The 11,305-nt window shown below is 56.3% G+C and overlaps 1 protein-coding gene across 1 annotated transcript in view; it reads left to right on the top strand.

Annotated features, from left to right (window-relative positions):
• Hk3 (hexokinase 3 (white cell)) overlaps nucleotides 1-11,305 on the top strand; it is a 16,703-nt gene that overhangs the window by 1,799 nt on the left and 3,599 nt on the right. The window contains exons 2-15 of the mRNA XM_013016030.1: nucleotides 968-1,077; nucleotides 3,051-3,213; nucleotides 3,656-3,810; nucleotides 4,658-4,777; nucleotides 4,855-4,950; nucleotides 5,774-5,873; nucleotides 5,954-6,137; nucleotides 6,705-6,860; nucleotides 6,962-7,195; nucleotides 8,420-8,715; nucleotides 8,804-8,943; nucleotides 9,046-9,165; nucleotides 10,765-10,860; nucleotides 11,046-11,145. Of these exons, the coding sequence (XP_012871484.1) occupies nucleotides 994-1,077; nucleotides 3,051-3,213; nucleotides 3,656-3,810; nucleotides 4,658-4,777; nucleotides 4,855-4,950; nucleotides 5,774-5,873; nucleotides 5,954-6,137; nucleotides 6,705-6,860; nucleotides 6,962-7,195; nucleotides 8,420-8,715; nucleotides 8,804-8,943; nucleotides 9,046-9,165; nucleotides 10,765-10,860; nucleotides 11,046-11,145 (2,044 nt within the window). The 5' untranslated portion in view covers nucleotides 968-993. The remainder of the gene's footprint in view (nucleotides 1-967; nucleotides 1,078-3,050; nucleotides 3,214-3,655; nucleotides 3,811-4,657; nucleotides 4,778-4,854; nucleotides 4,951-5,773; nucleotides 5,874-5,953; nucleotides 6,138-6,704; nucleotides 6,861-6,961; nucleotides 7,196-8,419; nucleotides 8,716-8,803; nucleotides 8,944-9,045; nucleotides 9,166-10,764; nucleotides 10,861-11,045; nucleotides 11,146-11,305) is intronic.

The following is an 11,305-nucleotide window of genomic DNA, read 5'->3' as shown; positions in this document are numbered from 1 at the left end:
ACCGTGATCCTCAGAACTCAGCCTCCTGAGTAGCTGGGATGACAGGCGTGAGCCACCCTACCCAGCCGAGCCCAGCATCTGGTAGACATTGAATGAGGCTAAAGCCATCTGAGCAGGAGGTTTTGCTTCTCTTGATCTCATCAGTCCCCCGCTCCTCTCCCAGCCCTTTGACATGGGTGTTCCCATTTCATAGATGAAGAAAGTAAGGCCTCCATGTTGGGAGACCGTGCAGCTGCGTGAAGACAAGATCGCTGACCCAGCATACTGACTGCCTATGAACTGCATCTTCTCTACACTATTCTACACAGTATCTCCTAAGCTTGGTTCTGTTGAGCCCTCCCAGAAGCCTTCTGAGAGCTCCGATTCTTTCCTTCTTTCTACGTGACGAACGAGGAATTCAAAGTCACCAATGACTCACCCCAGGTCTTGCTCTGGAGCCACGTGTTGGTGACTCACGCCTGTCACCCTAGCTACTCAAGAGGCTGAGATCTGCGGATCATGGTTCAAAGCCAGCCCGGGCAGGAAAGTCCCAAGAGACTCTGATCTCCAATGAGCCAGCAAAAAGCTAGAAATGGAGCTGTGGCTCAAGTGCTAGAGCACCAGCTTTGAGTAAAAGACCCAAGCGGGAAGTGGGAGGTTTGGGGGAAGGAGGCTTACGTTCAGACTCCAAGACTGGCACCAAAATGAAATGAAATTTCGAAAACCAATGGATGTGAATACCTGACCGAAGGAATGAACATTGGAACTTGACGTCAGCCTTCCCACAGCCCCCCTCCCCGCCCCCCCAGGGCACGCATTCTTCTGGAAACCCACTGCTTCTTTCTTGATTACGAAAGGGTCCTCAGTGGTCAGCAGTTGTGAATTCTGCCCCCAACTTCCTTGTTATCCCCTTCAGAAGGAAGTTGTGGGTCTGGCTTAGGGCCGATAGATTTAAGAGCTTGATCCAGCTGTCTCTTTTCTCTTACAGGTTGTCAGCTGCTTTCTGTGGAACGGATGGAGGCCACACTGCAGCCTGGGCTGGAGGCCCGGGGCTGTCCCCAGGTCGCCTCGCCACACCCCGCAGATAGCTGGGAGCTGGTAAGTTTGGGTGCCCGTTCCGTGCTGACTCAAAGCTGTGGAGGTCAGGGTTTCTGGGGGGTCTCACCCATGTGGTCCCTTTCCAACTTCATCTCAGATCGGGTTCCCCTCTCCCCTGAGGGGCCCCCAGGCAAGCGCTCTACCACTTGAGCCACAGCACCACTTCTAGTTTTCTAGCAGCTCATTGGAGATCAGAGTCTCATAGACTTTCCTACCTAGGCCTGGCTTTGAACTCAGATCTCAGCCTCCTGAGTAGCTAGGATGACAGGTGTGAGCCCACCAATGTCCAGCTTCCTAGAGTTTTCTTATCCAAAGCTATGCTTTGTTTGTGGTTTTGATTTGGGGAAGGCTTGTTTTGTTTCGGCTGAGAGTTCGGGGCACATGATCCCCTGAGCCATAATTCCAGCCCTGCTCTCTTTGCTGATGAATTACAGAGCTAGATTCTTGGGTACCTTTCTCTACCCAGGCCGGCCTCCAACTGTGATCCTTCTACTCACAGCCTCTTTAGTGAGCCCCAGTGGGCCAGAACTGTGTTCCTGAGCCTCTTCCTTTCCGCTTTTAGCCCTTCCTGCACGGGTGTCCTCACGTGACTACTGCAGTCAGATTCCAGCAATGACTGCTAGGCTGAACTCCTTTTTGGAGTTATTATGCAGCATAAACCATATGGTGGAGGCTGTTTAGAAGTGAGTCAGAATCTCTCCCTCTCCTTCCCTCCCTCCCTCCCCTTCTTTCATTTTGACTAAGATTTAGAAACCTACCGCATGCTCAGTCCGGAGGTGCTTATATAAGATGTTCTGTATGTCTCCGTCTCTGTTTCCTCATCAGTAAAATGGAAGGAGCTGGATTGGAATGCTCTCCACCCCCTGGAGGGCCCAATAAGTGTCAAGAGATCAAGGTTGTGCATGGGGGAGACCCTGGAGGGGGGGTCTGCCCCTCTCACTTGTTCTAACACTTGCTCCCTAGCCTTGCTGACCAGCTAGGAGGGTGATCTCACCTTCAGAGTCTGCAAGACAGTCAAGAAGACACATACTGGAACATGTGTGTGTGTGTGTGTGTGTGTGTGTGTGTTTGAACTCAGGGTCTGGGTGCTGTCTCTTAGCTTGATCACTCAAGGCTGATGCTCTACCACTGGAGCCACAGCTCCACCTCCAGCTTTTTGGAGATGACTTCAGGCTGGCTTTGAACGTTGGTCCTCAGATCTCAGCTTCCTGAGTGGCTTGGATGATAGGTGGGAGCCACCGGCACCTGACTGGTACTTGAAATTTATTCTTGTGCTTGTGCATTCACTTGGAGGTTTCTGCTCTGGGGACTGCAGAGCCAATCATGATGATGAGAGGAAGGCCTTACCAAACCTGAGTGTAAATAAGTGAATGAGCCAGGTGTGGGTGGCTCATGCCTATAACCCCATCTACTCAGGAGGCTGAGATCTGAGGATCGAGGTTCACCACCAGCCTGGGCAGGAACATCCATGAGACTCTGATCTCCAATGAACCACCAGGAAACCAGAAGTGGTGCTGTAGCTCAAGTGGTAGAGCGCTCACCTTGAGCTAAAGAGCTGAGGGACAGCGCCCAGGCCCAGAGTTCAAGCCCCACGACCAACAAAGAAAATTTTTAAAAAATAAATAAAAAATAAGCGAATGAGCAGGAGAGAGGATATGGAGGCTGGGGTAGGAGGTGTGGCTCAGTACAGCGCTAGCCAATGAGCGAAAGCAGCAGGTACTGAGTTCAAGTCCTGGTCTTGTACCTGAAAAAAAGAAAGAGAAGAAAAGAGGAGGTGAAGGCTAAGAAGGGGCCATTGGAAGAAGGGGGGAAGTGGCATTTATTCCCTGGATGTGGCTGTCGCTGTACCTGCCAATGGGCAGGTACCAGGGATTCAAGGAGGCTTACTTGGAGGCTGAAGGACTTGGGAGGAATTGGGAATCTGCCCAGCCCCGACAGGGCTGCCTTGCTGGTGCTGACTTCCTTGTCCTTAGGTACAGGAGTGTCTTCAGCAATTCAAGGTGACAAGGACACAGCTGCAGCAGATCCAGGCCAGCCTCCTGGGCTCCATGGAGCAGGCGCTCAGGGGACAGGCCGGCCCGGCCCCTAGTGTTCGGATGCTGCCCACCTACGTGGGCTCCACACCACATGGCACTGGTGAGTGGCATAGACAAGGATGGGTGGCCCGGCCTGGAGGAGGGGTGGAATTCTCCCGGAGAGGAGGAGAAAGATCCTTGTCCCTTGTCTACCATTTCTTTTCTCTTTTGTGGTGGATCATGGGGCTTGAATTCAGGGCCTGGGCACTGTCCCTGAGCTCTTTACCACTTGAGCCACAGCGCCACTTCTGGTTTTCTGGTGGTTCCTTGGAGATCAGAGTCTCACAGACTTTCCTGCTCAGGCTGGCTTTGAACTGCGATCCTCAGATCTCAGCCTCCTGAGCCACTGGGGTGACAGGCCTGAGCCTTCAGTGGCCAGCTCTTATCCACCATTTCTGAAGTTCCTTTAAGCGGACTTTCTCAAGCTTGGGGGAATTTTTTTCCTCTTTTTCTCTGGAGTGGCTTAGCTGTGTGCCTTTGTATACCCCACCTGCCCTCTCTAGAGCAAGGAGATTTCTTGGTGCTGGAGCTGGGGGCCACAGGGGCCTCCCTGCGTGTCTTGTGGGTGACGCTGACGGGCACCGAAGGGCACAGAGTAGAGCCCAGAACACAGGAGTTTGCAATCCCCCAAGAGGTGGTGCTGGGCCCTGGGCAGCAGGTGAGCCATCGCCCAGGGCCTCTGGGGCCTAGGGCGGAGCTGGGCGGAGCTGGGCCGATGTGGGTGGAGCTAAGCATCTCCCTTGTCCCTTTGGTGCCAGGGGGCTAGGTGGGTGGGGCTAGGCAGAGGTGGGCGGAGCTGGGCCGATGTGGGCGGAGCTAAGCATTTCTCTTGTCCCTTTGGGGCCTGGGTCTGGGTGGGCGGAGTTAAGTGCTCCCCTTGTCTCTGGGCCTGGGGCTAGGTGGGCGGAACTTGGTGGAGGTGGGCGGAGCTAGGCATTCCCCTTGTCCCTTTGGGTGGGCAGAGCTGGGCAGAGGTGGGAGGAGCTAAACACTCCTCCTGCCCCTTTGGGGCGGGGCTGGGTGGGCGGAGCTTGGTGAGTCTGGGCGGAGTTAGGTGCTCCCTATCCCTTTGGGGCGGGGCTGGGTGGACAGAGCTTGGTGAATGTGGGCGGGGCTAGACACTCCCCTGTCCTTTTGGGGCGGGGCGGGGTGGGCGGAGCTGGGCGGAGCTAAGCACTCCCCCTCTCCCTTTGGGGCGGGGCTTTGTGGATGGAGCTCGGTGAGTGTGGGCGGGGCTAGGCACTCCCCCTGTCCCTTTGGGGCGGGGCTGGGTGGGCGGAGCTAGGCACTCCCCCTCTCCCTTTGGGGCAGGGCTGGGTGGGCGGAGCTTGGCGACTGTGGGTGGGGCTAGGCACTCCCCTGTCCCTTTGGGGGCGGGACTGGGTGGGCGGAGCTTGGCGACTGTGGGCGGGGCTGGTCACTCCCCTGTCTCTTTGGGGCAGGGCTGGGTGGGCGGAGCTGGGCGGCGCTGGGCGGGGCTAAGCACCCCCCTCCCTGTCCCTCAGCTCTTCGATTTTGCTGCCCGCTGCCTGAGTGAGTTCCTGGACACGCAGCCCGTGGGCAGTCAGCGTCTACAGCTCGGCTTCAGCTTCTCTTTCCCTTGTCACCAGACTGGCCTGGACAGGGTACGATGGAGGGCACCTGGGGACAGGGAGCGACCGAGGCCGTAGCCTTCAGAGGTGACCCTGCTTTCTGTCCCCAGAGCACCCTCATCTCCTGGACCAAAGGTTTTCGGTGCAGTGGCGTGGAAGGGCAGGACGTGGTCCAGCTGCTGAGGGACGCCATTCGGAGGCAGGGGGTGAGCGCAGGGCTGGGTGGGATGGGGCAGCCTTGGATGGCCTGGGCTTCTGCCCCAGGTTAGCTCAAGCGGCGCTTCTTGGAGGTCCTGCTTTTCTTTGCGGTTTCCCCTTCTGGCAAATGGAGCTACCATCCCAAGTTATTTATCTATTTAGTGACAGTCCCTAGGGCTTGAACTCAGGGCCTGGGTGCTGTCCGTGATCTTCCCTAAGCCCTGAGCCGCAGCTCCACTTCCAGATTTTTGGTGGTTCATTGAAGATAAGCGTCCCACAGACTTTCCTGCCTGGGCTGGCTTCGAACTGTGATCCTCAGATCTCAGCCTCCGCAGTTGCTAGGAATTCAGATGTGAGCCACCGGCCAAGGAAAGTTTCTGGAGAGTGGGGTGCAGTGTACATGGTGGGGGGGCAGTGGGGGTGGGGTGGGGGATGCAGACAACATGTTCCATGGGCTCTGGATGTCGCCATCAAAGCTGAAGCCCCACTGAGCACCCGTGGCTCACGCCTGTCATCCTAGCTACCCAAGAGGCTGAGATCTGAGCATCACTGCTTGAAGCTGGTGGTGTAGGCAGGAAAGTGCGTGAGACTCTGATCTCCAATGAGCCAGCAAAAACCTTGAAGTGGTGCTGTGGCTCAAGTGGTAGAGCACTAGCCATGAGTGAAAAAGCTCAGGGGCAGTGGCCAGGCCCTGAGTTCAAGCCCTAGGACTGGCACACACACACACACACACACACACACACACACGAGGCCCCAGGCCTGCCCGCACCCCCAGACTCCTTACCCTGGTTCCCCTCTCTGGTGATGGCCCCCACCTTCTCCATCCACCAGGCCTACAGCATTGATGTGGTTGCGGTCGTGAACGACACCGTGGGTACCATGATGGGCTGCGAGCTGGGCGCGGGGCCGTGTGAGATCGGGCTGATCGTGGGTGAGCCACGGGCCATGTGACGGAGGGGTGGGGGCTCAGCCTCCCGGTGGGCAGACCCTGAGAAAACCCTCCCTTGCCAGACACGGGCACCAACGCCTGCTACATGGAGGAGGCGCGGCACGTGGCAGTGCTGGATGAGGACCGGGGCCGCAGCTGCGTGAGCGTGGAGTGGGGCTCCTTCGATGATCACGCGGCTCTAGGCCCAGTGCTGACCACCTTTGACCTTACCCTGGACCGCGAGTCTCTGAATCCCGGTGCCCAAAGGTGCCCTGCCTAGGGGGGTGTTTGGAGGCTCTGGTGTTGCTCTGATCCACCCCCCTGTGTAAAGGCTCCACGGTCCCTTCCTCCCATGTGGAGGGTCAGACCACTTGAGCCACAGCTCCACTTCCGGCTTTTTGCTGGTTCATTGGAGATAAAGAATCTCAGGGACTTTCCTGCCTGGGCTGGCTTTGAACCTCGATCCTCAGATCTCAGCCTCCTGAGTAGCTAGGATGACAGGCGTGAGCCACCCGTGCCTGGCTAGAACCCAGAGTATTTAACTCTTGCCCTTCTGTATTCCTGACTAGTCAGCCCTCACAAGTTGTGAGTTGGGGGGGCGGGGGTGGTGGTGAGTCAAATGTCTCCAGCTTTCCTGGAGTTCAGCTGCTCCTCTTGGAGCTCCCTGAAATCATCAGAGTCTGAGAGGGAAAAATATCCACCTGTCTCCGGGGAGGCCTGTGGTGTGGGGGCCCTGAAGAGAATGATGAGTCCTCTTTGGGGGAGTTCTTAGGGGCAGAGCTGGGCAGGCCGGGAGCTGGGCAGGGCCCCATGTCCAGCCATGTCTCCCTGCAGGTTTGAGAAGATGATTGGGGGGTTGTACCTGGGGGAGCTGGTGCGGCTGGTGCTGCTCCATCTGGCCCAGCGTGGCGTGCTCTTTGGCGGTTCTACCTCTCCTGCCTTACTGACCCCAGGCAGCATCGACCTGGAGCACGTGGCTTGCATGGAGGAGTGAGTGGGGATGGGCAGGAGGCAGAGATGGGGGCGGGGGATAGATACTATGTCCCCAAGGATCCAAACCAAGGCCCCCCATTATTCTCCCCTCACTGCAGCCCCTCCACGGGGGCCGCCTGTGCCCAGGACATCCTGAAGGGTTTGGGCCTGAGCCCCAAGGCCCAGGACGCGGAGCTGGTGCAGCGCGTGTGCACGGCTGTGAGCACCCGAGCCGCCCAGCTCTGCGCCGCCGCCCTGGCTGCAGTCCTGGTTCGTCTCCAGCGCAGCCGAGAACAGCAGGAGCTCCGAGTGGCGGTGGCCGTGGGAGGCCGCGTGTTCGAGCAGCACCCCAGGTACGGTGTTCAACTCGATCCGAGACTCATAAGACACTGTTGGAGATGATCGTTACCCCCTGGGGATGGGGGCAGTGGGGGAAGGGAAACAAGGCTCATGACCTTCCTTAGGTAACTGTGACCCCTGTGATGTCACCCCTGCAATTAAATTAAGTAGCAGGATGTGGGGTGGAGGTGGGGGGCAGGGAGCTGGGCTGACTTGTGTCAGCTGGTGGGCACAATCAGCCATCCAAGCCAGGCGCTGATGGCTGTCATCCTAGCTTCTCAGGAGGCTAAGATCTGGAAGATCACGGTTCAAAGCCAGCCGAGACTGGAAAGTCTGTGGGACTCTTATCTCCAATGAACCACCAAAAACCAAACAAAACAGGAATAGAGCTGTGATTGAAGTGGTAGGGTATTCACCTCAGGCAAAACCAATTCAGGGAATGGTGCTGAGACCCTGAGTTCAAGTCCCAGGACCACCTACTAACCCCCTTCCCCCCTCATCCCCCCCAAAAAAATATAGCAATCCAAGCAGAGTGTGGAATCCTCAGAGGACCGTGTAGGAGGTCAGGAGACAGTCAAGGAAAAATAAAGTGCTGCGGGGGCTGGGAAGGTGGCTCAGTGGTAGAGCGCTTGCCTTGCATGCCTGAGGCCCTGGGTTCGATTCCTCAGCACCGCATAAGCAAAAAGAAAAAAGCCGGAAGTGGCGCTGTGGCTCAAATGGTAGAGCACTAGCCTTGAGCTGAAGAGCTGAGGGACAGCGCCCAGGCCCAGAGTTCAGGCCCCACGACTGGACCCCCCCCCCAAAAAAAAATAAATAAATAAAGTGCTGCCTTCTATTTGTGGAGTGGAACACTTCGAGTAGTAGATGCACAGTGTACAGAACACATTCAGGTTTGGGTTGATTTACAGAGCTGAGGCCTAAGGGTCAGGTGCCCAGATGCCAAGCTTGGCATATTATTATTATTAATTATTATTATTGTTGGTCATGGGGCTTGATCCCTGGGCCTGAACGCTGTCCCTCAGCTCTTCAGCTCAAGGCGAGCACTCTACCACTTGAGCCACAGCGCCACATCTGGTTTTCTGGTGGTTTATTGGAGATAAGAGTCTCATGGACTTTCCTGCCCAGGCTGGCTTTGAACCACGATCCTCCAATCTCAGCCTCCTGAGTAGCTAGGATGACAGGCGTGAGCCACCAGTGCCTGGCTAAGCGTGGGATATTCTTGGTGTGTGTCTGTGTAGGTTCCACAGCATCCTCCGGGACATGGTGGTGCTCTTGGCTCCCCAATGTGACGTGTCCTTTGTCCCCTCTGTGGATGGAGGGGGCCGGGGCGTCGCCATGGTGACGGCCGTGGCTGCCCGTCTGGCTGCTCAGCGCCACCTACTGGAGGAGACGCTGGCACCCTTCCGATTGAGCAGGGAGCAGCTGGTGGCGGTGCAGGCGCAGATGCGGGAGGCCATGGCCAGAGGCCTCAAGGGAGAGGCCTCTTCCCTCCGAATGCTGTCCACGTATGTCCGGGCCACCCCGGATGGCAGCGGTGAGCGGGGAATGGAGCCGTGCGGGGTGGAGCTCTGCGGGGCCTGGTGTGTGCTGTGTCCTGACCCGTAGGGCCTTTTGCCCTGCAGAGCGAGGGGACTTCCTGGCCTTGGATCTGGGGGGCACCAACTTCCGGGTCCTCCTGGTCCGTGTGGCCGAGGCGGGCGTCCAGATCACCAGCCACATCTACTCCATCCCCGAGTGTGTGGCCCAGGGCTCGGGGCAGCAGGTATGCAATGGCGCAGGCCCCGGAAGTCAGAGGCGGGGTATAGCTACAGGTACAGTCACCTGACCTGTGTGCACCCTCCCCTGCCCCCCTCCCCCCTTATAGCTGTTTGATCACATCGTGGACTGCATCGTGGATTTCCAACAGCAGCAGGGCCTGAGCGGGCGGAGCCTGCCTCTGGGCTTTACCTTCTCCTTCCCTTGCAAGCAGCTGGGCCTGGACCAGGTAAGAGGCCAGGGCTTCCACCAAGGGGATTGATTCCTCAAGGAGTGAGGGATGGGCAGCCTGGTGGACCTGGTCTGCAGCCAGCCTCAGTTTCCCTTCCGTTAGGGTCTGGGAATGCCGACACAGCATGGGCACACCCCAGGTAGTATTGGCCCGAGGATTTCTGTGGCGAGCAACCGTTCTTCCTGCCTCAGAGAAGGGTCTGGAAAGCCAAGTGCTGGTGGCTCACGCCTGTCATCCTGGCAAATCAGGAGGCTGAGATCTGAGGATCGTGGTTCAAAGCCAGCCTGGGCAGGAAAGTCTGTGAGACTCTGATCTCCAATGAACCACAGCACAGCTAGAAGCAGAGCTGTGGCTCAAGTGGTAGAGCGCTTGAGTAAAAAAGCTAAGGGACAGTGCTCAGGCCCTGAGTTCAAAGCTCCCCCCCACACTCATATTCCACACCAAAAGGTAGCTTCAGATCAAACCCTGTGTGAGGATCTGCATAGCTCCCTAGCTGCGTACACAATGGGAAAAAGACATACATGGGAATATTTGGGGGGGGGAGGGAAGTTGATTGCCGTTTTTAAACTCTCCTGCCCTAGCCAGGTGTAATGGTGCATGTCTGTAGTCTAAACTACTCAAGAGAGTGAGCATTGCTTGAACTCAGGAATCCAAACACTTCCATCTCAAAAGCCAAAGCAAAAGCAAAATTAACAACCACCACCCAAAAACCCAAACCAATAAAACCTCCGAACATTTCCAGACCTCTAAGTGTGGGCCCCGTTGTCATTTTCCTTTGACAGCGGCGGCCTCTCTCCCGCTGCTCAGCCTCTCCCGCAGAGACACACAAAGAAAAAAATAACAGATCTGTCTCCCCAGGCCTGACCACTAAGTCCAGTCGCTTACAATAGAGGCGTGTCTCTTCTTCTCATCCTGTCTGGGTATCTGGCTTTCCACGTGTCCTTCACCTGCCCCTGGAACAAATAAGTCCATGTTGTTTGGGAAAGGCCGGAAAATTCCTCTCTTTGAAGTGACTCTTGCCGTTTTTTTTTTTTTTCTGGGAAAAGATGGGGTGTTGTTGGCATAATACCCTCATTTTACTAGCTCTGTTTGTTCCTAATGATGAAGGGCTTAATCTTCCAGAAAAAAATGATGTCTCACAGTCACCAGACCCTCCTCTTATGAGCATTTGAGAACTAATCATAGAAGATGTAGGTTGAATCTTTTTCTTTTAGTGCTGGTACTGGAGCTTGAACTTAGAGCCTGGGTCTTGCCCTTTATTTAGCTTTTTTCCCTCCAGGCTGGCACTTGACCGCTTGAGCCACACCTCTACTTCTGCCTTTTTGCTGGTTCATTGGAGATAACAGTCCCATAGACTTTTCTGCCCAGGCTGGCCTCCAACTGCGATCCTCAGATCTCAGCCTCCAGAGTAGCTGGGAGGACAGGTGTGAACTAGGAGCTTAAATCATCCTTAATAGGTTTCTTCACACTGAGTGTCTCCTGGGGGGTGGGGGGGACAGAAGACAAGGCCCCGTGGACCAGGGCCAGTAACACAGGGACCATTTCTCCAGCATTGGAGAAGCACAGAGAGCTTCATTCCTCCTTCACCCCACCCAGGGCGTTCTCTTGAACTGGACTAAGGGTTTCAAGGCATCAGACTGTGAGGGCCGAGACGTCGTGTGTCTGTTGCGGGAAGCCATTGGCCGCAGACAGGTAGGAGCTTGCTTCCAAGGCTGCTGTGGGGTTGGTTTTTTCGGCATGCCCAGAGGGAAACCAAGTGTCATGTGTTAACTGAGCTGGGGGCTCTTTCTAATAGAGACCTCTGGGTCCAGCGCTGGTTGCCATGACGACCGCGTTGCCCAGCAACTAACAGCATCTTTGTGTGTGTGTGTGTGCAGGCGGTGGAGCTGAATGTGGTCGCCATTGTCAATGACACAGTGGGGACCATGATGTCCTGCGGCTATGAAGATCCCCGTTGCGAGATGGGCCTCATTGTGGGTGAGGGGGGGCGCTCAGCCCTTTCGTACCCCCACTGTCTGATAATTCGCTGCTTCCTGTCGATTCCATAGGGCGGGAGGTTCCTCTGGCTCTGTGTGTGTGTGTGTGTGTGTGTGTGTGTGTGTGTGTGTGTGTGTGTGTGTGTGTGGCATTGTTCCTG

Source organism: Dipodomys ordii, unplaced genomic scaffold (assembly GCF_000151885.1).
Source record: "Dipodomys ordii isolate 6190 unplaced genomic scaffold, Dord_2.0 Scaffold29, whole genome shotgun sequence".
Lineage (NCBI taxonomy): Eukaryota > Metazoa > Chordata > Mammalia > Rodentia > Heteromyidae > Dipodomys > Dipodomys ordii.
This window is presented reverse-complemented; position numbering and strand designations above follow the sequence as displayed.